Here is a 26785-nt window from a genome sequence, read left to right as displayed (position 1 = left end):
AAAATGGCATTTGCCTTTTTTTACCGCTGCATCACACTGCCTGCTCATGTTTAGCTTACAGTCCACAAGTACCCCAAGGTCTCGTTCACACACAGTGTTACCTAGAAGCATATCCCCCATCCAGTAGGCATGCTTTTCTTTTTTCTGACCCAGATGCAGAACTTTACACTTATCTTTATTAAATTGCATCTTGTTCTCATTTGCCCATTTTTCCATTGTGTTCAGATCTCGTTGAACTCTGTCTCTATCTTCCGGAGTATTTGCCAGTCCTCCCAATTTGGTGTCATCTGCAAACTTGATGAGTAATCCCTCCACCCCCTCATCTAGATCATTAATAAATATGTTAAAAAGTACCAGGCCGAGTCCCGAGCCCTGAAGTACCTGCTACTCACCTTCCTCCAGTCCTACTCAAGTATGAGTTCAAAGGCTTTTCTTCTTCTTTCTGTACCATCGAGTCACAGCTAACCTTGCAGGGTTTTCAAGGTGAGTTTGCCATTGCTTGGCTCAGCATAGCAACCTTCCAAGGTAGTTTGCCATTGCTTGGCTCTGCATAGCAACCTTGGATTCACTTGGTGGTCTCCCGTCCAACTACTCACCAGCACCAGCCCTGCTTTGCTTACAAGATCTGATCTTCTGAGATCAGGCTAGCCTGGGCTATCCAGGCCAAAGTTTATTCCCAATTAAATATGCATTCACACTCATAGACATTATTAATTTTTCCGGTATAAAGTTTTAAATCCTGAAACAGTAGACAAAGAACAAAAGAAACAAGAGGAGTGATCTATCCATCCAGCAAACTATATATCAAAATGCTTTAAGAAAAGTCCCCAGCGTTCATGAAATGCTTCCTGTGTTCAGCAGGTTGGGGAGCTTCACCATCACGGCGGAGAAACTCTTAGTTTCTCTAACCGTAAAACCAAGCCTGTTGGTTCTTGCTGCTCCCATTGTGAGGCGACTAGGTGTCTGGCTACAAAACAGGATTAATTCTGATTAGTTTGTACCTCTCAAGCCCTTAGTAATCCCTCCTAACTAACCTGGAATTTAAAACAAACTTCTTTGCTGGTCTCAAACAAACAAGAGGTTTACATTTTTTGGAGAATGTTCCCTGAAGCCATGAAATAAAGTGTTCCTCTTTAACAAGGGCACTTTTCAATTGTGCACGAAAGAAAGCAGTTTAGCACCAGGCATACAAGTAGGAAGATCCTGGCTTCCACAGCGAAAAAATCAAATGCTCTTTTACGATCTCCTCTGTAATCATTAACCTTGGAAGGTACATTATACCTGAGCTTATTGTATTAGCTTAATTGTTGATCTTTCTCAGGCTTTGTCCTTTCACTTTTCATTGAAATAACCACACACGTCTAGAACATTTTTGAAAACAACGTCAAGGGGACACATTCATTATTGATCTGTTGACACTTCCTTTACTTAGATCAAGGGTTTTGTGGGGAAGGGGTCTGTAATTCTACATGCAATACCAATTGTTTATTTCCCTTTTGCTTGCTCTTTTTAACTAACTTCAAAAGCCTAGCTCTTGCTCACTCATAGTTATTGTGCAGGAAACTCTTTTGGTACATTGAAATAAACAGTTTGTTTCAGAGCACTTAGCTCTTATTGTCAATGGACACTGATGTGGCCGGTATGAGCTCTCCAAACGATGCAAAACCAAAAAGGGAACAGAAACCCAACCTGAACAAAGTCAGGAACTCAAAAGTTGAGCTGCTTTTTCTGACACACATGGAATGCTCTCTTGATGCAGAATAAGACAACAGCTGAGATTGGTGTTCCTGGACAATATATATCTTAGAAGGTGAGCTCCAAAAAGAAACACGTTAGAAACATTGTTTGGGCTACACCAAACAGATTTCTCTTGGCCACCCAGCAAAACTTTAGAATTTGCTTTTAGACAAGACAGCAATGTACAGTGAAGAAGACCCTTGTGGGTCAAAACATGTTTGGTCTGTTTTTTATGTGCAGTTAGATATGCATTGTTTTTACTTTGTTTTTAATATATTATTGGTGCAGTGTGAGTTCTCCACAATCTTCAAAAGGGAAGATTATTTTCCAAGGTTACATTTTCCAAGGTTCCAATTCCTGGCAGCGCTAGGAATTGGGACTTTCTGCGGGCAACGCGTGTGCCTTTATGTCCATATCGATCAACCGTTGGCTGTTTTTACGGTGCAAACTTTGATTATCCTTTTTTACGATTCTATTGATGTGTTTTATCTATTGTGTTATGTTGCGTTATGACTTTTTGGTCTTGATATATCAATTTGTTTCTTTGCGGTGAACAAAAACAGCTGGCTTAAAAGGGTTGGATCCAAGCGCCTTTTAAGTGGGAAGAAGAGGAAGGATCCTCTTGTGTCACCTAAAAAGGTTACGCAGAGGAGCATGGGACCTGCATACACAAAAGCAGGATTGGGGCTTGAGAATGGAAAACTGGGCAAGATACCAGTGGAAAAGTTGCCTGGATCCAACCCAATATCTATAAAACCAATTACTCCAATGGCACAGTGCCCAAGTTATATTGGTGGGCATAAACACCATTAATGGTTTGGGGCCAGGGGCAATAAAATTGTTTTGACGCCACCATATAAACACGGGCACAGGAATTATAGCTGTTGCGAAAGTAGCAAAACTGAGTTGCTCTCTGCTTGCCTTTTTGTTAGAGACAACAAAAGGTATCATCTTTTTTGTCGAAACATTTCTTAACTGACATTTCTTAACTCCATGACCGTTTATGCACTGAAGGTTTCATGCTGGGCTGCAGGCTGGAGATTTAGTCATGGCAGGTTGCCCCACCTCTTCCTGCACCCACATGGGGGAGCATTTGGCCTGGTGCGCCTCATCCACCCCCAGTTTGTGCTCCTCCGCAGGAGCTGGAACAGTGAAATTCCCAGTGCGTAAACGGTCCATCAGTCTACAAGCAGTGGCTTGGGGGCAAGAGGGTCAAGGTGTCTCCAGAGGAGGGCTTCTGGTTCTTTTTCATCCATGGTACAGACCCCTGTGTGGCCACAGTGGCCCTGTGTTAGTCCAGGTTCACTCCACCATTCTTCCTGAGCTAAATGCCACCTTCTCTGTATACCACCAAGGAGTAGAGGGAACCAACACGGTGCAGTGGTTAAGAGCGGCAGCTTCTAATCTGGAGAACCGGGTGATTCCCTGCTCCTCGACATGCAGCCAGCTGGATGACCTTGGGCCAGTCAATGGGGTTCTCAATGGTAAAATAGTTGAGAAAGGCAGGGTTAGAATGTGTCATACTAGGATCTAGAAAACCCAGGTTTGAATCCCCACTTAGGCAACTTTAGCTGCCTTGGTATATAAGGTGTGGTACTTAACAGAGGATTTTTTAAAAAATCACGATAAGATATTCTTGAGTAACTTTCCCTACAATCATTGCACTATTTAAAGCGGGGGTGGGAAAGAGTTCAGCAGCCCCCTGCTCAGCAAACTCTGACGCTCCCTTTAAATGTGACTCTTTCCTGAGCAAAGAAAGGCAAGATACTTATAGGCCCCTCTCAGCTAACAGTAGAAGTAGATTTTCCTGTTTTGCACAGGCACATGATCCTATGTGCGAGGAATGAAAAAAACCACTCTCTTGCCTCGAGTTCAGCAAGATGCTTAAGGTGATTAGAATTAATTTATTTTATGGGGGAGGGGGCGGCCCCTTTAAGCTGCCCCTTATCCCCTTCGATATTCAGCCACGACTATGTGGTGATAAGGGTTAATAAGGACCTTGCAAGATCCATTCCGAGCCACAGTTCTGAAGAAGCAGCTGGCTGCACCTCTTACAAAAATAATCAGGCATTTTGTGGCCCTTTAATGACTGAGTAATTTCCTGCTGTGTTGGCCCACGGGGTGTCCAGGCCAAGAGAGAAGCAGGGGCTGTTTGCCCTGGCATTCCTCTGCATGCCCCGTCTCCCTTGGAGTTCTTCCATCCAAGTGCCAACCATGGCCGACCCAGCTTGGCTTCCATGATCAGACCAGTTGGGCTATTCAGGCTGTGAAACAAACAAGATTTCATTTTGGCAGAGGCTTTTATGGACCAGGGGTCACTCCCCCCACCCCCCGCAAAGCAAACGGTCTTCATTACGCATTTATTTTAAAGGTAAGGGGCAGAGTTGGGATCCATTCATCGCAGAACCTCAAGAAGTGGGCCGCCAAGATCTTATTCCTGCACAGGGAGTTCTGGGCCGGAACCACCATCTTCTTCAGCTGAATATATATCCAAGCGTGCATCCACTTATCTATCACTCATCTCACGCACAGCTGGGTATTCGGAGATTGTGCAAGATGGGGTGCTAGTCCCCAGGGCCCCTACCTGCCCTACATCCCGCCGACTCCCGGCTCCACCGCCAAAGTTTCCAGGGGTTTCCCAACCCAGAGATGGCAACCCTCCTTCAAGCCTCCCCCCCCCCGCGCCCCGGAGCCCACCCAGCGGCAGCCCCTTCGCCTCCCGCCCGCCAGGGAGGCCGAGTCCTTGCGGGGCCGGCGAGCAGGTCAAGCGGGCGGCGCAGTCCGTGCAGGAGGGCCGCGGCGGCGGCGGCTGGAGGCGCTTGCTCAGCCAGGCGGACCGGAATGTCTGGCCCGGCCCGGGCGGCGCTGGACAGGTAAGGCCGGCCCCGCCCCCTCCACCTGGCCCCACGCCCCGCCCCTCCCGGCCGGATCCCAGCGGCGCGCCAGACGGGAAAGTTGGCCCGGGCGGAGGCAGCGGCAGCGGCGAGGCGAAGCAAGCGGAGGCGCTCCCGGGGGCTCCCTGCGGCGCGCACGTGGCGAGCGGGCCTCTGCCGAGGGAGCTGCGCTGGACCAGGCTCCGCCCCGGAGCGGGGAGTGGGGAGTCGGGGGCCGGTCCGGCCGGGCGGGCGGGCCGAGACGGGGGCGCTGTGTCGGGGGCAGCCGGATAGCCCAGCGCAGCCAGCCAGTCCACCGGCCGCTCGCCTTGCGCCGCCAGACGCCCAGCGACGCCCAGCGCGAGCCGCCGAAGCCGCCGCCGCCGTTGCGTGTGCCTGTGCGGGATCCGGCGCCGGCATGGGCCGCGGGGCTCTGCGGGCAGCCTTCGGGGCCGCCGCCTTGCTCCTGGCGCTGCTGGCCAGCCGCGCCGCGGCCGAAGAGAAGCGAGGTAAGGCGCGAGCCGCGAGGGCGCTCTGCACATGCCCCGCTTTCCTCCGCCCGGGCTCCGAGGCGCGCCTCTGCAAAGGCACCCCGCGGTCATCTAGCCCAACCCACGGCCCTCGGGATCCCGCCCCTTGTGTAGACATGTGGCCAGCCCCGGGTCCTCTTAGGGCGCGATGGGACCCTCCTGGCGCCAGGGGAGCCCCCGCTGGCTGCCGCGATCCCCCAAAAGCTGCGGCTCAGTCTTCTGCGGGCGCTGTTGGGTCCCGCTCCGGCCCACGCGTCTCCTGCGGGGAGAGAGCAGGATCCGGCCGGGCATCGGGGGCTAGTGGCGGCTGCAGGGAGAGCGGAGGTGGGTTGGTGGCGAAAAAGAAGGCGAAGGCGGAGGAGGTGGGGGGGGCACCCCCTGTGTCCCTTCACACGCCCCGAAGAGGAACCTCGATGCTTCTCCGCTCGGTGTCAGAAGATTTTTTTGGGGGGTGGGGAGAATGGACCTTTGGCCCGTTCGGCTCTTGCAGAACGGCTGACTTTGCCTGGGGTAGAACTGAGATGGTTTGACATGTGTCTCCGAGGCTTTGCTGGGTGTCTTTCCGCCTTCTTCCCTGCCTTGGGCTCCGGCCGGTGGGAAAGCGCTTCGGAGGGGTGCCCTTGCATTCTTGGTGCCTTGGGCGAGGCTCAGCCGCCCTTTGGGAACAGCCCGACTCCCCGGGAATCTGTTGGAGACAAGGCAGAAGTCCTCTGGGATCCCCCTTCCCGTCTAGGTTTTCTAGATCTCTTGAAGCCTCAGCAGATGGGATCCTTCCAGGAGGGAGAGTGATCCGGCGAACAGGCTGATGTGGGAATTTCACAAGAGCCAGACTACCGCAGGGGTGGCTGCCTGCCCCAAGAGTATTACTCTCTTCCTGTTACTTGGGGGAAACCACCAGTGAATCATAGGGCTGCCGGAGCCCAGGAACCACGATGCTCTGCGGGTTTGAGATTTAGAAGGGAACTATTTGTTTACTTCTCTCTATCTTTTTTTTTTTTGAAGGGGCCACCTTACTATTAGCATAGTTTATCTTATCCACCGACAGATGCAGGGTGGAGGTAAACAGTTGCAGGCGGGCCCTGATTTTTCCTCAGCTGTTCTTTTAGTGTTGTTATTTAGGGGTTCTTCCAAGTGCGGCTCCCAGCTTAAATAAATTTGGGGAGCCTTTGAGCCTTTGTCATGCCTCTCCTCAAAGTGGCTTGGTGGGAGTCTTCTACCTAGCGCTGTCAGTCTCTGCAATCACCTAGCTTGTTTTTGGAAGCTATGAGTCGGACTCTGTTGTTGTGGAGGACTTGGAGAAGGTTTTGCTGGCTCTCTTCTCCCCCCCCCCCCAATTTGGCCTCTTGTGATTTTCTCTTTCCTCAGCTTTTGTGAAAGTTTTAGAAACAGGCAGACAGCTTCAGATCTAGATAAATCCACTTTATTTGCCAACAAATTGAAGGAGGGGGAGGTGAAGATTTTCATCTTTTCTTTCCTCCACACCTCTTTTGTGGAGAGGACAGCTCTCTGATAACTTGTGCTCAGCTCATGTCATTAGAGTATTTCATGACTCCAGTCCAGACAGTAAACTGAATCTTGAGAAGGAGAAACATGATTCCCTCGGGAGCTAATTGCACAATCTCAAAATTGAGAAGGATTCTCTGCTGCAAAGAGCAAGTTCATACCTGTTGGTGATGAAATCAGGGCAGGGTTGAGTTATGTTTCCCTTTTAATGTGATGCAGATTGAACTGTGGCCAGTGGTTTGGGCCTTTGGAAAAGAAAAATGTGCAACAGTTATAAGTATTAATACCATTAGATAGACTGAGACTAAAGAATCGGCCGTGTTCTCTGTTGTTAACAGCGGCCTCCTGTCAGGCATAGAAGTCAACCTGGACACACAAAAAGTACATAAATAAAAGCAGTTTTGCAATTAGTGGTGGGAATATGAACTGTTTTTGCTCCATGCACATAGGAATGGAAATGCGCACCTCAGTTTTACTTTAAAGGCAGTACACAGAGTGGTGTAGTGAAAGCCAGTGTGGTGGAGTGGTTAAGAGCGGTGGCCTTTGATTCCTCCCTCCTCCACATGGAGCCATCTGGGTAACTTTGGGCCAGGCAAAGTTCTCTCAGAGCTCTCTCAGCCTCACCTGCCATACAAGGTGTCTGTTGTGGGGGCAGGAAGGGAAGGCTTTGAGACACCTTCAGGTAGTAAAAAGCAAGGTACAAAAAAGCAGCGCTTCTTTTCTTCTCTCTGAGCTTTCTCTGCCTTGCCTACTTCACAAGGTGCACGTTGTGGAGGGAGAAAGGGAAGGCAGATAGGAAGTCAGTTTGAGACTCCTTTGGGTAGGGAAAAGAGGGGCATGAAACCCTGCTATATAGGGCACATAACAGGAACATGCAACAGAACCAATGGCACTGGGGTGCTTGCTGGCTCAATTTGAATAGCAGGGAAGGTAAAAAGAGGCATGGAAGGCAAAGAGTTAATTGGGTTACCATGTTTTGGAAAACAGAAAAGAGGGCATATTTCCTGGCTTCAAACAAGTGATATTTGGGACAAATCTTACTTTGGATATCCTTCCTTTTTAGCCTGTGATATTTGCCACCAACCAGGAATATTCCTTTCAGAGGACATCTTAATCAGGTTTTTTAAAGCAATAGAGCCCATAAGGCACCAAAAAAGACAGGACATGTCCTCTAAAAAGAGGTGATCTAGTAACCCTAAATATAAGCAATTGCAGTTGTTTATACCTAAGCGTAATTTCTGCTGGAGATAAGGGCTATGATTCTACTAAAACAGCCGCAGGAGATGCGTGTTCAATCTGCCACTAATAAAGAGTGAAATACAGGCTCCCAGTTGTGCTAGAGGAATTCCATGTTTTCTCATTTGGGGCAAGGGCACTACGGAGATTTCCTTTGGAACTGGAGCAGGAATCCTAGAATCATAGAGTTGGAAGGGACCTCCAGGGTCATCTAGTCCCATGGAGGTGTAGGTTTCATGAGAATGGGGAGCTATTGATGTTGCTCTTCATAACACAGACACAAAAACATTATTGGGATGCTCAGGGCGCAAGCGATGAGCAGCAGTTAGAAGAGGTTGAAGAGGTTGATCGTAGATTGACCGATGGGATGGTCCATCGGTGCTGTTCATAAGTGGTCCACGTCAACTGAAGTGACAACGGATTTGAATAGTCCATCCTCTGAGGAAAGGCTAAAATGTGGGGATGAGGTTAATTTCAGTTTTTTAAAATGTATTTATTTATTTTGCTCACAATAAAAAGGGCACTGGCCAGAACATTATAGAACTAAAAGAAACATGGCAACAGTTGAGCCGTAGGAACGCCAAGAGTCGGACTTGACTGAACGGCTATTATCATGATTTTTTTGCTCATTAAATCAAACGAACCAACTTTAGGACAGTATTGCAGGAGAAGTAGATTGAACAATCATGCAAAAAGGAACCCGTCTTTTTTCAGGGCATCTCCCCACCTTTATGACCTTTCATTCCCTCCAAATAAGAGACAAAAGGCATCTGCTTGTCCAAAAAGCAAAATCTTAGAATCTGAATCTGTAGGATTAACCATTAAAGAGGTCTCCCCCATGACCATACGATCCCAAATGTTAACCTTCCACAGTGTTAAAAACAGAGGTTTGTCCTTCTTCCAGTTTGTTGTTGTTTACAAACAGAAGACAACTGAAGGCAGACATAACATAGCAGGGTTTCATAACGTTCTCAGGGGTATAAAGAGAGAGCTTTCCTCTCCCTCTTCCCTTTCTCAAAACAGTAGAACTGTCTGGCATCGAGTAAAATTGGTTAGTTCTTCAGTAGGTTTAGTTAGATAGGTGCCCTGACTGGGTTTGTAGCTGTGGCTGGGTAACAACCCAGAAGAGGGCATGATATCTGCATTGCACAGGTCAAACAAAACTGTGGTTACTAAATATAGTTAGTGGGGCTAGCTTCAAACTATGGCTTCATGTCCTAGCAATGAACTCTCACTTACATGGCTTAGCCATATATTTTTTTGCACAGTGCCTGGACAGAGCCTATATGATTCCTGCTGGAAAAGTACAAATAATTCTGAACACTCTTCCAAGGATTGTTATTGAACCTTGTATTTATTTGTTGTTTGGGAGGGCTACAGTTTGAAATGCAACAGGGAGGAAAGTGACTTGGGTGTGAAATGTAGCAATATTCAGTGTGCAGATCTGAGAATCCCGCAAGGAGGTCCTTGGAAATGCAGACAGAGACGATAGGGAGGGTTCTTGCATTGCTGAAGCCAGTGATGAAGAATCCCACTTATTTAAACCAGTTATGATTGCGAAGAGATAGCATAGGGTGGTATAAATGTAGATTAGGGTGTGCAAGAAAAAAATATCATTTTTCCAGATTTGGTTATATTGGACCGCCAAAACATTGGTATTTCTTTGTATTCCTGTGTCTTAAAAGCAGTATGGTATTTGGATTCAGTAACATTCGGGAATCCCAATTTTTTTTTTAGGTTCTTATTATACCCTGAAACAGCCTTTCTCGTTTTTTTAACCTTTGAGAACCCCCTGAAACGTTCTTCAAGCTTTGAGAAACCCCAGAAGTGACAAAATGCAGAATAGGGTTGGGAAGCACAGCGGTGGATGCACCCACCCAGGACTCCTCCCCTTCCCACCTCCTTCAGGCCCATAACTGGCCATTGGGGGTGGGGGGGGTTGACATGGCCATATATGATCATAAAGGTAAAGGTATCCCCTGTGCAAGCACCGGGTCATGTCTGACCCTCTGGGTGACGCTCTCTAGTGTTTTCATGGCAGACTCAATATGGGGTGGTTTGCCAGTGCCTTCCCCAGTCATTACCGTTTACCCCCCAGCAAGCTGGGTACTCATTTTACCGACCTCGGAAGGATGGAAGGCTGAGTCAACCTTGAGCCAGCTGCTGGGATTGAACTCCCAACCTCATAGGCAGAGCTTTCAGACTGCATGTCTGCTGCCTTACAATTCTGCGCCACAAGAGGCTCTTCATATATGATCATATCACCCAATAAGTGTTTAACAAATTTTAAAAATATATTTGAAAAAATTAACTCCAATCCATTTGGGAAACCCTTCCATGACTCTCAAGAAACTCCAGGGTTTCACAGAAGGCTGACCTATAAGAATCATTGGAGTCAATGGCAAATCTATCCGTTGGGTATATTCAGTGGTCTGTGGGAGGGTTGAGGTAGAGGCACCAAATTGGCAGTGTAGCTGCTGGATCCCCCCCCCCTCAAAAGAACCTCCAAGCTTCAAAAAGATTGGACCAAAGGATCCAATTCTATGGGCCCCCAAACAAGGTACCCCCATCTTCCATTATTTCCAATGCGGCTGGGGAATAGCAAGGGAATACAAGTCCAGCAAAATGTCCTAGAGAATCTCTGCAGTAGAAAGTGAAGAGTGTGTATGTTGGGGGAGGGGGCATTTTTGCAAGGCCAGCAGCAGAACACGGTGGTAGTGTCAAAACCTAACAGAACTAAAGTCAAACCTGAGAATATCTGAAGTAGAAAGGGAAGGGGGGGTCTGCAAGCATAACAAGTATGGATGTCAAGCATGGAATTATAATCCGAGCGAGGGGAGAAAGGTGCAAGGACAGAACCAGAGCAATGGTACCCAGTAGCAGGACAAAGGGCTTAAGGTAGAAGAAAAAGCAAGAACAACCTAAGCCCCTCCACACACAAACATACCAGGCCAAAAATAGAAAAAAAGAAACACAGCCTCACCCCTCGATGCCCCAAAAAATGAAAAAGTAGAGAGAGAGAAAAAAATAGCAAGGAATGGTGAAGGGGAGAAAGTGGAAATTCAAGTAAAATAATAGATTTTTGAGAAACAAAGCCAAGCCCAGCCACTCACCCAAGCCCAGAAAAAGAACCAAAAATGAATGTTAACCAAGTTTTAAACCAACTTCAAGGAACCAACGCAGACGCAAGGGACCCTCAGCTTCCCTACCAACAACCTACCATCTGGTCCAAACCACAACAAAACTCCACAAAAATAACTGCAAACCACAAAAACGGGCTGAGGGGGGAGGGATCCAGCTTGGATATAAGCGAATGCACACCCATAATGTGGATTAACCAAAGGGGCAGCAAAAAGTGGAGTTCTCCCTCTTTCGGTTTCAAGCCATATGTGATTGTTTATTTCTGGCCAACTCCCTGATTTGACAAACTAAACGCTATAGGCAAATAGATTCCTGCACAAGTCAAAGACACAAATCCTTTTGCTTTAAAAAGCACTACAATATTTACAAATTAATCAGGCATATATTTAAGAGTGAGTCTTTAAACTTTGATTTCCAACCACAATGTACATACCAATCCCCCTTTTTCTTTTGGCTGTTCTGACCTTGCTGAAATCTGAAACGGTCCCCCCGGAGTATTCAAGTATTTCCAGATTGCAAAAAATGGGACCAGCTTATATGTATGTACGTGAACCCCATAATGGAGGGAAAATGGGATGAAAGTTAAATAAGGGATCAAATTCAGCAGTGCTGTATTTTTGTTGTCCAATTTTGGGAGCAATCTAAGCAGGTCTACTTGGAGGCAAACCCTGTGGTAGTCAGTGGGGCTTACTCCTGTGTATCAGATTTGGTTCTTTGAGTCACAGGGTTAAAATTCCTCCTCTGCCATGAAAGCTTGCTGTGTGATCCTGGGCCAGTTGTTCTATCTCAGCCTAACCTGCCTCACAGGGTTGTGGTGAGGATAAAACAAGAGGAGAGGGGCACACTGCTGGCCCTTCTTAAATAAATAAAAATTAGTCCCAGGAAGCTGTGCTTAGGGTTGCATGCTTCGTAAAGGAGACCTTTCCTGTTTCCTGTGTAATGACCTAAAGTAGCTTTTCTCAACTTTATTACCATTGAGAAACCCCTGAAATATTCTTCAGGCTTCAAGAAACCTTAGAAGTCGTGCAATCATGGAGATTATGGTTGGGAAGCAGAGCTGTGGACACGCCCACCTGGGGCCCCTCCCCTTCTCACCCCCTTCAGGACAATCATTGGCCAATGGGGGGGCAGACTGGTCGACAAGATATGGTCATATCGCCCATTGAATGTTTAACAAATTATTAATTAGCTCCCACCCATTTGGGAAACCCTCCCAGGGCCATCAAGAAACCCCAGGGTTTCATGAAACCCTGGTTGAGAAAGAGAAGCTTCTAAAAAAATTGCTACCAGATGTGCATTGGATGAAAAACTTATTTAAGAGTTACAATAAACAGGGTTTTTACCCATCATACTCCATTCATTTTAATTTCTGGTAGCAAAATTCTGAGATAAAAATTCATACTTGATTTCATGAATGGATGGATAAGAAGAAAAAGACAAGCTGGTTTTTAATACCCCACTTTTCACTACCTGAAGGAGTCTCAAAGCGGCTTACAAATACCATTTCCTTCTTCTCGCCACAACAGACACCCTGGGAGGTAGGAGGGACTGAGAGAGCTCTAAGCTAACAGTTCTGTGAGAACAGCTCAAGGAGAACTTTGAGACCCAAGGTCACTCAACTGACTTCATGTGGTGAATCAAACTCTGTTCTCCAGTTTAGAGGCCGCTGTTCTTAACCACTACACCATGTCAGATTTAAGCTTGGAAGAATTCCGTGATCTTTCAGGGGTAGTCAAACTGCGGCCCTCCAGATGTCCATGGACTACAATTCCCATGAGCCGCTGCTGCTGGACATCTGGAGGGCTGGACATTGTAGTCCATGGACATCTGGAGGGCCCCTTACGTGTGGTGTTCTTGAGGCTCTTGCAAATGCATATTTTTACACTTAGCGAGCCTAATTATAAACGTGAAATATCCCCAAAATATGTGTGTTTATATAAACATCACTCTGTGCATAGCTGTATTCTTGTCCACAACAGCTTTGCAGAATTAAGGCAACTTCAAGTAACCATTTCTCCCCAGCTTCCGTGGCTGTAAATCTTCTTCTGCCTAGAAGTGTTGCTTTATCACACGGCCGAGAGAGTTCATAGCGTTGGTCAAGGACAGTTTTTGATTCCGGATCACCACCAAGGCTGCATGCTCAGAGCAAGTAGCATAGCAGAATTTCTGTTGGCTTTTCCCTAACTGGAATTTTTATTAGAAGGAAGTGTCTTACACTCAGACTGGGAAATACCATTTTACATACCACTTTGAGTGAGGGTTTTTTTTTTAAGTATATACAAATGCAATAAGCAGGTTTTTGTCTAACTGCCCAAGGATATCTGCCAATTATTTAAATATCTCCAGAGTTTGCATTTCAAGCAAGAGGTCAGAAGTATTGCAAAAGGTTTGATTTGCTGCTCTCCTGACTCCTGTCCTCAGGAGCTCCCCTTTGTCTCCTTGGTCTGTGACAAGGACCATAGCTGGTGGCAGTGGGACACACATGTCTGACGATCCACGGTCATTGGGACCCCAGAGCCCCCCTCTCCCAAAATGTCCAATGATGGGCCTGGAGGGGGTGGGAAGGGGAGGGGCCCCAGGTGTGCGTGTCCACAGCTCTGCTTCCCAACCCTATTCTGCACAATCGTGCCACTTCTGGGGTTTCTTGAAGCCCTGAAGAATGTTTCGGGGGTTTCTCAACAGAGAAAAGGCTGCGAAAGGCTGCCGTAAACTGTAGCTAAAGAAGAGATTCTTGCAAATAGCTGCAGCGTCGTATTGGGATTGGTTAGTTTCCAGCAGGCTAAATTAGAATTACTTTTTTCCCTTCAGCTGCTACTGCCTAATGTGTTATAGCCATACCAAGCTAAGCTGATGTGCTACAAAAAAAAAAAATAATGGTGTGATAAACTGCACGGGTGCACAACTGGGTACAAGTCATTGATGCAGCCTGCAGGGGGCACTTCAGCTGTTTCTTCTTCAGAAAATCCACAGCTGGACAACCTTTGTCCCCCCCCCCCTCAGCAAGCACAGAATGCCATGATAGGTAAAGTGGGGTTTATTTAAAATATATTGTGGTGCCTGCCTTTTTCCTGGGCATCTCAGGACCCAAGGAGGGTGATAGCCATATAAAAGGAATGTGAGGAACACAGCTGTAAAACCACAGATACAAGGGCGTTAAAATGGGCTTGAGGAAGTCCATGTTCCTTTGGAAGTTCTTACATGACAGTATGGCATGCAATTGACTTGGTTGTAAACTGGAGTCTGTTTTTTCTTTGTGGAAGGTGGCATAAGGAAGGGTACACTCGAATATGTTCCCTAATTCCTGATCTCGTTTGGTGCATTAGAGATGTCCCAAAGCAAGCCATGAAGACTTTGCAGTACGAGTAAACCTCTATTTGTGTAAGAGGGAAGGTCCTTTGGGGAATGTGTGTTTTACATTCCTGGGATGCTCCTGAGTCTGCACATCCTTCTATCTGCACATCAAAATTTTCTGGAACTTTGGCTGTGTCAGTTTATGCCAGCAATTCACCTCGGTATTCAAATCAGTGTGCTCCTAAATTGGCAGTTTTCCATCCATCTGATCCTGTTGGCTCAAATTTATACACATGTGTTTAAGAGGGGGGGAAAGCCCACAGATTTGCATATATGTTATCTATCTATATCTTGATAGTTTTATGTGTAGATGGAATGCCTAGATTTGTTTGTGTTCCTGAATAGGACTGAGGCCTGTACATTTTAGATTTCTGTCTTTGTTTGTTTGTTTGTTTGTTTGTTGGGATTTTTATACCGCCCATTCTTTACAGCTCTGGACAGTTTACATGGAACATTATGTAATTTTACATGGAACATTATAATAACCTATAGCATAAAAGTTTCAATACAACATCACAACAACCAAGTAACAATTTATAACACAACATACATAACAACAACACTGGGGAGATCACATTTGTTCAGTCATGGAAGGGCATCTTAGAAGACCTGTATACCCTTCCCTGTTTGTCCACACTTGAAGGATTTTGGGGGGACAAAACGTTCAAGGTTTTTTTCCCCAGTTTTGCTCCAAAGCCCCAGCAAACTGGTAATGCTAAAGCTAAGAATGCAAATGGCATCAAGAAGAGCCATGATAGGCAGCAGGGTGCTTTGGGCGGGGCCAGTATCAAGCCAATAGATCCCTATTGGATTTCCTAAATGTTTTTGTTTTTAGTAGTTCAGTCGCTTTACATGGATTCTAGTGGTGGAAGCCGAAAGAAGGCTCTTGCAGGCTGTCAGAGAGTCGCCTGTTCTCATCTCAAAGGTCCAGATATAGCCAGAGTGATTCTTTGGGTGCCGAGGCCACACAGCTTGGGAGAACCCAATGTGTCCTGGGCCAGAGCAGCTGAGATGTTGAGAGGTTGACAGATCGCATCCCTGTGTATCTCTGAAGGGAATTGGCCTGGAGCAGGAGGAGAGGAGGTTTAACCCTCCCAAAATGACTTGTTGATTGAAACCGACCACGCCAAGGGGTTGTTATTATTATTAGTCATAAAAAGTGGAGGACAAAAGAAAAGAGAGAGCTGCCTCTGTTTCCCACTCCATAGTTGATTCTGGCTTTGGGGAGAGGTCAGTTTGGGGTGGAGAAGCCCCTTCCCACTCACCCCCACAACTCAGCTTTGAATTAGGGTCCTGCACAGTGTCTGTTTCTTGGCAACAAAACACCAGCCGTGGATCTCCCAATATCTGGTCCACTTTGAAGCCCAGCAGCATATTATCAGGAACCACTTTTCACTTATAATGTTTTAAATAAGGTCATGTGTATCATTTAAAGCATCTCTGTATATGTGCAAATGTGAGGCTGAACTATTTTAAATTATATATATATATAGTTTTTAAATAAACCAGTTGCCATGCAAAAAGGTAGATTTACAGTGCTATTTCAGTGGTCCTTTGTTGTTGTTTTCTGCAAACGTGGTCACAAGAAGGTGTGTTCTCCACCCCCACTCCTCTAGCCCAGCCCTTTTCATCCTTTGGATTGTGGAGGAGCCCCGGGACATTTTTCAGGCTTAGGGGGAGACCCGGAAGTGGTGCCACGCCCCTTCACTGAAGTGGGCATGGAAGGAAGCTGCGGGAACCAGCCGATCGATAGATCATTTGTCGTTTTCCCATCGTGCAGGAAGAGACCGGACGTGTAGAGCAACAAGGGAAGGAGGCTCTAGTGATGTCAGCAGCCAACCGAACGCCTGGGAAAGGCCGTGTAACTGCTAGGGAACTCTTCCGTAGAACCGTGGTGGTTAGGAGCCCCTGCCGTGGCTGAAATAATATAACATCCAAAGCACGAAAAGTACAGCCAGGGGAGCGCTCATTGGCTGGAGGAGGGTAGATCCCCCAGTGTGCGTGTTTAAGTTGCACATCTGGCCCAAAGTCTCTTGCTCAGCCCTTTCTGAATAGCGGGAGTATTCAGGGGAAGGTTTGCATGAGATCAAACAGAGCGTGTCCTGACTTGGATGGCTCAGGCTAGCTGGATCATGTCAGATCTCAGAAGCCAAGCAGGGTTGTCTCTGTTCAGTGCTAGCATGGGAGATCATCGAGGAAGCCCATAGCTTTTTCTGCAGACCCAGGGTACGGCAAGCCACCTTGCGTGGACTCTTGCCTCGAAAACCCCAAGGGGTTTTGACTCGACGGCATTTTCTACCCGTGCCGAGCAGAGCACAGGGCTTTTTTGAGGGTGCTGCGGAATCTGCTTTTGGGTAGGCACAGCGTCCGCAAATCACTGACGCTTCTGACACCCGGAACAAGGTTGCCTTTCTCTCTGATCCGGAGCCTGTGGCAGCAGGGGAAGCTTTATGGCGTGTCGCAGGTGGGAAGCCAACACTTTTTGCGGTAATGACGTCCCAGTCTGCATAACTCGATCTTGAAACCAGAGGCAGGCGAAAACATAGGATCCGACACCAGCAGGCGTCCGGCTTCCTTATTGTCCATTTAATTGTCTGTTTTCAAATGCGCACGCTTCCTTGCACGGAAAGAAAGTGAAGCTGGTTTTATGATACCTCGTGAGCAGTTCTGCGCATCAGCAGTCAGTTGATGCAGCATGCGACACTTTTCTCTAGCTTGAATAGACTTTGCGGAAGTGAAAATGGCCCATCTTGTTCCCCTCCCTGATGGGGGTCCAGCTAAGACTGATGCCTCCCCCTTCCCCCCTGGTCTTCTACCACTCTGCCCTGATGCAGTCGAGCACAGTATCTTAGAAGTAGGGTTGCCAGCTCAGGGTTGGGAAGTACCTGGAGATTTTGGAGGTGGAGCCAGGAGTGGGCGGGATCTGAGGTAGAGAAGGATCTCAGTGTACAATGCTATGGAGCTCACCCTCCAAAGCAGCCTTTTTCTCCAGGGGGACTGATCTCTTGTTGCCTGGAGACGAGCTATAATTCCAGGGGATCCCCAGGCCCCACCTGAGGACTGGCACCCCTCCCATGCGAAGGACCTGATGACCCTGCAGTCTGCTCACATTTGGTTCCCATGTGTCATTCCTCCAGTCCTGACAATAGGCTGCTTTCACAGCAAGGGTGACCTGGCTGCTATCCCCACTCAGGAGCAGCCGGCAAGCTTCCGTCTGGTTTCTTGTGGAGAGCCCCTCTCCTGAGCACTCTGAATGAAGAAACAGGATTGTATCCTAAGGGTCTGGGAGTATCTTAATACTTGAAGGCATAAATCAAAGCATGGTTGTGGTGCCTTCTTAGGTGCCCCAGTCCGAGGCTGACTTAAGCATGCACGAGCATCCTGAACCGCTAAGACTAGCCCGAGCTTGTTAGAACTTGGAAGCTAAGCAGGTTTGGGTGCTGTTAGTGCTTGGATGGGAGACCGCCAAGGAAGGCCTGGGTTGCAGTGCAGAGGAAGGCCATGGCAAACTGCCTCTGCTTATTTCTTGGCTAGAGGGGTCACCGTGAGTTGGTCGAGGTCGCTTAATCAAGTCCGTCTGTCGGAATCGATTCCGGTCCTTCTCGTTCTCCTGTGATGGATCGTGTTTTTAGCATGCCCGTTCTCCACTGCATCTATCTTAAGCGTATGTTATAAATGTGAACCCCTCGCTCCGCTTTGCCCTCCTCTTTTCCCTCCAGGAGAAGGGTGGAGTTAGAAGTGGTGGGAAGGAACTTGTTCTAGCAGTCGGGCCAGATGTTTCAACATTGCCTTCAGCAAAGACAGACGTGGCTGCTTCAATTAGTAACGAGTTTCTTGGAGCCACATTGAGGCATATTCTAATTATTAAGATGAACTAAGAACATGTCTAGAAACGAAACGTGACTAGCTGCAGGTTATTTTTGTGTTAGAATAAACCTTTGAGTCCAGTGGCACCTTTAAGACCAACAGAGGTTAATTCAGGGTATAAGTTTTTGTGTGAGAGAGAAATAGGAAAGTGTGTGTTTATTATGTACATGAAAGCTTATACCCAGAATGTCATTGGTCCTAAACTTTGTTCTTGTGCATCTTGACTTTAACCCTTCCTGGCAACTAATCCCCCCCCCCCCACACACACACACACACTTGAGGAAATTTGTTTTCGGTGTATCTGAGGGATTGTGTATGTGCACTAAAGCTTTTTACCCAGAATTAAACTTGGCTGGCCAGTTTGGTGTAGTGGTTAGGAGTGTGGACTTCTAATCTGGCATGCCAGGTTCGATTCTGCACTCCCCCACATGCAGCCAGCTGGGTGACCTTGGGCTCGCCATGGGACTGATAAAGCTGTTCTGACCGAGCAGTGATATCAGGGCTCTCTCAGCCTCACCCACCCCACAGGGTGTCTGTTGTGGGGAGAGGAAAGGGAAGGTGAATGTAAGCTGATTTGAGACTCCTTCGGTTAGAGAAAAGTGGCATATAAGAACCTCCTCCTCCTCCTCCTCCTTCTTCTTCTTCTTCTTCAGGTGTCCTGGACTTGAACTTTGTTCTAACACAACAGAACACAAACTTTGTTCTGTTGCTTCGGACTAACATGGCTACCCACCTGAAGTTATTTTGTCTTGTATGACTTTTATGTGTGGCATGCTTAGGTGAGGCATTTGTAGCCCAAATGGAATGTTTAGTTTTCATTTTTGTGACAGATTAAAGCAAATATTTTGGCCACCACCTTGGAAGCCATGGCTGAAGAATGTCAGGAAAAGAGCGGCGTATTGTTGGGAGAGTGCACATCCAGAATTTTGGAAAGGGGGAGACTTGGAAACCAATTCCTCCAGTAAAGGAAAGCTCACGCTGTTATAGGCAGAAACACATTCCAAATATGATTCTGAGCCCACGGGGAAGGCTGATATAAAAATTTAATGAATACATTTATTAAATACATTTCACTTGAGATGCTATCCTGAGAACCCTTTCCTGAGTAAGGGACTTGCTTCTGAGAAGACCTACACATAGCTGTTTGGCTTCTGAAGATTCTGAGCAAATGCTGGCAGGGGCTCATGGGAATCGTAGTCCATGGACATCTGGAGGTCCACAGTTTGACTACCCCTGCTCTAGGAAGTCTATTCCTTCTTATTGATCAAGAAAAAGAAATTTGGAAAGTTATACCTCCCAGCATCAAAACTCTTCCCGAGCTGTTCTCATGCTGAGATAGAGACTCTCAGAGTAGGGCTGGAGCCTGGGAAATTGCTTCTCCTGTTTCCCAGCAGAAACAAGAACTAGAGTTTCCTGGATGTCCCCATCAACAAAGCATGTTCAGAAGTCTCCATTACAAAAAGTTTGTCTGTCCGTATTTGCTTAATTTAGTTTTAAATAGCTGTGAAGTGTCTTATGAACTAGCTTACCTATACATTGCATGATTTCTTTGCATGATATCTGGCACCTAAAGGTGTGAAGTGACTCCTTTTGAAAAACAAACATTATGCTCGAGGTGATGTTGCATGTGCCAGTAGGCCTTCATTGGCGCAAGCCTGCGCTCATTACTCAATGGAACATGCGTGCCTGAACCAGATCTGTGTCCCATAAACATCAGCCATCATCAGGTACCAATATGATAAGTATGTTAATTGCTGTTGTGATTTCTACTTGACCTGTTGGACTCCCACCAATCACAGATCCTTTCTATTTCCTGTTGTGGCTCACTTTCCAGTTTGCAGTCCACAATCTCATTCAAAAGGTTCTGGATACAGAGCCAAACTGGGGAACTTTTAGCTTCCCAGTTGCCTCTTTGCCTTTTGCTCTTAACAAGTGTGCTCACTTAAGGCATCGGTCTGATTTTGTCTCGCTTCCCAGGGAACTAGCAGGGCAAGCATTGGGTGCATATGGGTCAGTATTAGTCCTTGCACAACTGTAATTACAGGTTGTAGTCCTGTAGTATGTAGGTCTGTCTGTGAGGAGTGTTTGCTCACACAGAGTAATTCTACAGTCCAGATTTTTGTTCCCATTTGCTCTTCTGTGATCCTGAGAATTGCTCCATAAAAGCTTGTATTCTTCTGATATAAATAGAACTTTGAACACTAAAAATGCACATCCAGCTATGGAAGTGTAGACAGCTAATCTGTGCTTTTGAAGCTCTTCGTTTACAGCTGGGGGAGACTGAGGCACTTAGCAATTCTCACTTGTAAAGAAACACAGTTCTGCCCTTTGTAACATGGCAAACAATATAGCCTTTGTTACAAAGGTGGATTCCATTACCTTTGAAAGACTGTTTGTATTTTATTTCTCACCATTATATTAATTACCTCAAGGCTATATATGTTCTGATTGACACTGTGTAGTTATATATTACTAACAGGGATCAAATATCTTCTGGTAAGATTTTTCTGTATTGGCAACTACTGATGTCTGAGTCATAAAAAGTACTTATAAAATCTCTCTCTCTCTCTCACACACACACACACACACTAAGAGAGAGAGAGAGGGAATCAAATAAAGAACTAATGTTCATTGTACCACATCCCTGTGCACAGTGTGCTCTAATGGCAAAGGTTAAAAATTAGGCCAGTATCAATCATACTTTATTACGGTCATTGAATTAGGCCAATATCTGCCCCCAATAAGGATACAGACAGTAGTGCAAATGGGGGAGGGAAAGATAAGGTTAAAGGGGTATCACTTATGCATGCAAACGTAATACATGGCCCATTCTCCAGGCGTGCACACCAAAAAACCCAGGGCTGGTTACATTAAGTACGCCTCCAGTTGTATATCCCAGCTCGTTACGGCATTGCGTTAGTGGGCGCAACAGCTCCGAATGCCCGTGGGACTGTAGCATCGGACAGACGTGTGGAATAAATGTGGGCTCTCGGGAGTAGTCAACCTGTGGTCCTCCAGATGTCCATGGACTACAATTCCCATGAGCCCCATGAGCATTTGCTGGCAGGGGCTCATGGGAATTGTAGTCCATGGACATCTGGAGGACCACAGGTTGACTACCCTGCAGTGCAGAGAGCACAAGGATCAAGTCCTGCGAGGGTTTGGGTCTGCCCACTCTGGCACTCTCCCTTTCTGTTTTATATTCACATTCTGCTCTGATGATACAAGGTGGACGGCTGTGTTTTTTCTAATATGACTCTTTCTCCGGCCGCTTTCACCAACTTCCTTCCTCACCTCTCTGTCTCTCCCCCCCCCCCCCCGCCCCATTCTGGGGCACTCCCGCTCAGTCATTTCCTGAATATCATAGCAGTAATTAACCTTGTCACTGGACCACATCAGCATCCTTTGGAAGTACAAGCAGAAATGTAGAGCGTTTGGATGGACTTAATCGTGCCTCTCCCGTTTCACCTACGAATTAAAAGCAGAGCCAGCCTTCCAAGTAGGGATTGGATGGAGGGCCGTTTGGTATTAACAACGTTCCGTGAAAGGCAAGAGAACCGGTTCAACACTTGATATTAATCTAGCTTCTGTTTTTCTTACTTGTAGGGATTCTGATGTATATTGTTTTTCTTGGCTGAAAAACATTTCACTGAAAGCTGTTGTGGTGGACAGTTCTTGAACCTCTTGATTACATGACCCCCAAATTTGGCCTGGAATCTCTTTTGGGGGAGGGGGTGGCAGCCACATGGCACCTAGGTAGACTTTGTCAGAAGATGCTGTTACCCCCACCCCTTTGAGTACTTTGCATTCTTTAGAAGAAGAAGAGTTGGGTTTTATACCCTGCTTTTCACTTCCTGAAGGAGTCTAGAAACATCTCACAGCCACCTTCCCATCCTCTCCCCACAACAGGCACCCTGTGAGGTCAGAGGGGCTGAGAGAGCTCTGAGAGAAACGGTGACTGACCCAAGATCACCCAGCAGGCTTCGTGTGTCTCCGAGTGGCTCACAATTGCTTATCCTTCCTCTTCCCACAACAGACACCCGGGGAGGTTGATGGAACTGAAAGAGCTCTGAGAGAACTGTCATTGGCCCAAGGTCATCCAGCCGACTGCACGTGGAGGAGTGGGGAATCACACCCGGTTCTCCAGTTTAGAGGCCTCCACTGTTAACCACTGCATGATGTTGGCTCTCGACAGAATTGTAGCGTGCCTCTTTTCCTATAGCAGTTTTGGAGCCAGTCCTGTCATTAATCAAGCCTTCTAATAATGGCTGGGCCCTGTGGATCATATGGATTATGAAAGCAGCAGCACAGAGGCCACCCAGAAGGAGGAAGGTATCACTGTGTATGTGGGGAAAGCCCCAGATGTGTAGAAACATGTTTCACACTGAAAGCAGGGTTGAAAAGGACCGCAGGCGCACACTGGCATCCCCATGCCACTGCAGCCGGGCAGCATGAAGCAAAAGAGCTGAGAGATTCTTTGTGGGATCCACTAACTTAGTGCTGCTGGCCCAGGGAAGAGACAAAAGGGGAGGGGGAAACATTGGTGCAGTGAGAAACCAATTCCAATATAATAATCACCCCTATGCATTTTGCATTAAAGTTCCGTAACAAAATGGCTGAACCACATCTGAAGCATTGGAATACGCTGGCTTCCCCACTACACCGTTATTTCTCTTCGTTGCTTTGTGACAACTGGTATGGCCCTTCTTTCTTTACTGGGACAGGCCAGGGTCGGTGCAAAAGCCTGTTGGATCATCCCTGCCCAGACTGTATGGTTTTTGTTTTATTACGTTCTGTTCAGAAGGTGAATGGGTATTTCTCCCCTTCCGTTGATTCTCTTTTGGTTAATTACATCCTCAAACCACAATAAAAGAGGGAACAGCCCTTTCGGTTTGGCAAAGGGAGGCTCCAGTAACAATCCGTATGCCATGCAGTGCCAAAGATACCGGAATGGCACTCAGAGCCTTAAGTCACCGGTGGCAGGGTGGTGACCCAACTCCAGGTCAGAGTCCATTCTTGGGTAGTCACTTCAGTAAGCTGACCTGCATGTGATGCAACCGGGCCAAAGGAAAACAAGCTTTTGTTTTGTTTTTTGAACTGTGCTTGTGCGGATTTGGGCAAGAGAGAAACTTTTGGGAATTAAGTCTTGACCGTGGTCTGTTCGTCTTGATGTAAAGAGGGGATTTCAAGCCATGTCTGCTTTTTGCGACTTTTAATGCTGAAGTTTTCACTAACTTGATTTAACTGTACAGAGAAAAATGCTCTAAATAGAAAAATTACTTTCCCTGTCCGATGGGTTTATTGCTGCTGCGTGTTGGTTTCTGCAAAGGAGCATTCAAGCTGTCTGCTTTGGTTACGACCCAAAGTATCCCCCCCCTTAAATTTCCTTTTTTTCTGCAGCCTAAATTGGTTGCCCTCTGCTACCCTTTTGCTCTGTTGTTTCTCACTCTGTGACCAGTGTCCCTTTTTGCCACTTTTGACCCACAGAGCAGGGGTGGCCTGTGGTTCCCCAGATGTCCATGGACTGCAGTTCCCAGAAGCCTCTGCCGGCATCTTCCGAAGTCACACTGGCAGAGCTCGCTGAATTCTTGTAGCCCGAATCTCTAAGAGTGTGCAAGTAGTTCTCATTCTTGCAATATGAGTGTAGCCAGTGCCACGAAAGCAGCTGATGCCGTTTTACTGCACGTAGGTCCCCGCAAAACATCAGGATGAGTAGCCCCACAGGGAAACTGATAGAAATGACTGGGAACTGTAGAAAGAGAGGGGTATAAATAGCCTGCAAGAGCAAATATGTACAAACAGGTATTTAACAAGTTAAAGTCTCTTGGCTTTTGAAGTTGCAGTATAATAACCAGTAATAAACAGGATGATATTTTACCACCCAAAACAGATATGTAAAGCAGGCTTCCTCAACCAGGGTTTTGTGAAACTGTGGGGTTTCTTGACTGCTCTGGGAGGATATCAAGAATGGGTGGGAGTGAATTGATTTTTTTAAATATATTTTTTAAATTTGTTAAACATTTATTGGGTGATGTGACCATCTATGTTCATGTCAACCCGGTCCAATGGCCAATGATGGGCTGGAGAGGAGGGGCCCCAGGTGGGCATATACACAGCTCTGCTTCCCAAACCACATTCTGCACGATTGCGCCACTTCTGGGGTTTCTCAAAGCCTGAAGAATCTTTCGGAGGTTTCTCAGTGCTAAAAAAGTTGAGAAAGGCTGGTCTGGAGTGACACTTCAGGCCTAAGCTTACATGCTTCCTTGGTGGAGGGTAACATTCTGCATCAGGAATGGCACAGACCTCGGACTGCTCAGTCTCCTTGGGCTAGATCTGGATCTAAAAAGGCACCTGTTTGCTTTTGCGCTTCTACCTCTTTGCTTATGTTCCCTTTCCTTTGCCCGCCTGTTCTCTTGCCTTGTGCAGAACGAAGTCAGTGAGGCAGGAAGTTGTTAACTTCCTACAATGCCAGACATATTGCTGGCATTCATAAGTAATGTTGACTCTAAGTGAAGGGTTTGTTTAAGTCTGGTGCTTTTTTGTCTTGAAAAAAAAAAGCAAGTTGTGTGTGCGTGCATAGGTAGGTGTGTGTGTGTTGCAAGTTCATGGTAGGGTCAGTACTTCAAGTTTATCTTATGTGGAAAATGAATATGTGTTTGTTTGCCTCACAGAGCAGACCCAAGTGAACTCCTGCGAAGTTCAAATTGGGCTGCATGGGCACGGTGTTTTCAGAAACAGAACCCAAGATTGTGGATGGGATAAATACAAAGTTCCCTGAATTCCTGTTGGCACCGATGGGCAGGGCTGGGCCCTTAGCAACTAGCCTGGCTCAAGAAGAGAGACATTAACTACCTCTAGCGAGAGCCAGCTTGGTGTAGTGGTTAGGAGTGCGGACTTCTAATCTGGTGAGCCAGGTTTGATTCCAAGCTCTTCCCCCACATGCAGCCAGCTGGGTGACCTTGGGCTCGCCACAGCACTGATAAAGCTGTTCTGACCAAGCAGGAATATCAGGGCTCTCTCAGCCTCACCCACCCCACAGGGTGTCTGTTATGGGAAGAGGAAAGGGAAGGCCACTGTAATCCAATTTGAGACTCCTTCTGGTAGAGAAAAGCGGGATACAAGAATCAACTTTCAAAATCTTTGTTGTTGTTGTTTCTTGCGGTCAAGTCACAACTGACGGGTGGCGGCCCCGTGGGGTTTACAAGGAGGAAGAGGAAGAGGAAGAGGAAGAGTTGGAAGGAGGCTCAAAGTGGCTTACAGTCGCCTTCCCTTTCCTCTCCCCACAACAGACACCCTGTGAGTTGGGTGAGGCTGAGAGAGCCCTGAGATTACTGCTTGGTCAGAACAGCTTTATCAGTGCCGTGGTGAGCCCAAGGTCACCCAGCTGGCTGCATGTGGGGGAGCGCAGAATCAAACCCGGCATGCCAGATTAGAAGTCCACACTCCTAACCACTACACCAAACTGGCTCTGGCAAAGGACGTTCAGGAGCGGTTTGCCACTGCCTCATCCAGACGCCAACCAGCCCTGCTTCCCTTCCGAGATCTGACACGATTGGGCCAGCCTGGCCCATCTGGGGCTCATTCCGCACACACTGGATAATGCACCTTCGAAGCAGATTTTCCTGTTTTGTGCTGGAAACCCCAGCACCTGGGAAGCGTGTTGTCCAGTGTGTGCGGAATGCAGACCTGCCGTTTGGCATCTGCAATGTCTCCGTCCTGATGCCGACATGAGCTATAGATCTCAAAAGGTCCCTAGCTTCTGGTCTGCCTTGCCTGAAGATTTGACCGCTCTTGAGGTCGTATCCGGAGCGTTCGGTGGTTTAGGTCCAGGCGTAAACGATTGATGTGACCGCAGCGCTGGAGGGAGCAATCATAGAATAATCGATCGGATTGATTTTGCTGTTGGCGTTTAGATTCCACTCACAGAAAGAGATCTTACCAAGCAATAGGTCAGGGGTAGTCAAACTGCGGCCCTCCAGATGTCCATGGACTACAATTCCCAGGAGCCCCTGCCAGCAAATGCTGGCAGGGGCTCCTGGGAATTGTAGTCCATGGACATCTGGAGGGCCGCAGTTTGACTACCCCTGCAATAGATGGTATCCAGTGGACCATGCCTTTTTTCAGTGGGTAAAAGCCAGTTACCAAAATTTGCTCATGTTCTGTTATGAATTACAAAACACTAATTCATACTGGATAAAACTAATGCAAAGGAAGGGATAAAAAATTACTCGCAGTGTCCAGAACTTCAAGGAGCACGTCCATCCCTCACCCCAGAAATAGGCCGGAGAACGCTCTCTTACTTCCATTCCAAATGCTGCCATTCATTGTTAACGGTGGAATTAACACGTGGTGGGCCAAGTCTCCTCTGTGGCTTTGAAACTAGGCTGTCACTGCATGGGACCAGGATGACTTTATGTGCCCCCCACCTCCCCCTGTATTCTTGTGATATGCAGTTTGTTCCCTCCACGCTTAACGTTCCTGTCGTAAAACGGCTCATTCTAGCAAGCCGGTATTGTATGAATCTGCCACTGATGCGGACGGTCCTTT

The 26785-nt window shown here is 47.2% G+C and overlaps 1 protein-coding gene across 3 annotated transcripts in view; it reads left to right on the top strand.

Moving 5' to 3' along the window:
* Window positions 1–4594: 4594 nt before the first annotated feature.
* EGFR (epidermal growth factor receptor) overlaps window positions 4595–26785 on the top strand; it is a 158605-nt gene continuing 136414 nt past the window's right edge. The window contains exon 1 of one of the 3 annotated variants that reach the window (XM_077304759.1): window positions 4595–4610. Coding sequence is in view for 2 of the 3 variants with exons in the window: in XM_077304758.1 (XP_077160873.1) it covers window positions 5029–5119 (91 nt within the window). In the remaining variant the exon portion in view is untranslated. Of the gene's footprint in view, window positions 4611–4689; window positions 5120–26785 lie in introns of those variants that run through there. The other 2 variants (XM_077304758.1, XM_077304757.1) reach the window with 2 other exon arrangements.

Source organism: Paroedura picta, chromosome 11, assembly GCF_049243985.1.
Source record: "Paroedura picta isolate Pp20150507F chromosome 11, Ppicta_v3.0, whole genome shotgun sequence".
In the NCBI taxonomy this organism is placed as follows: Eukaryota; Metazoa; Chordata; class Lepidosauria; order Squamata; family Gekkonidae; genus Paroedura; species Paroedura picta.
This window is presented reverse-complemented; position numbering and strand designations above follow the sequence as displayed.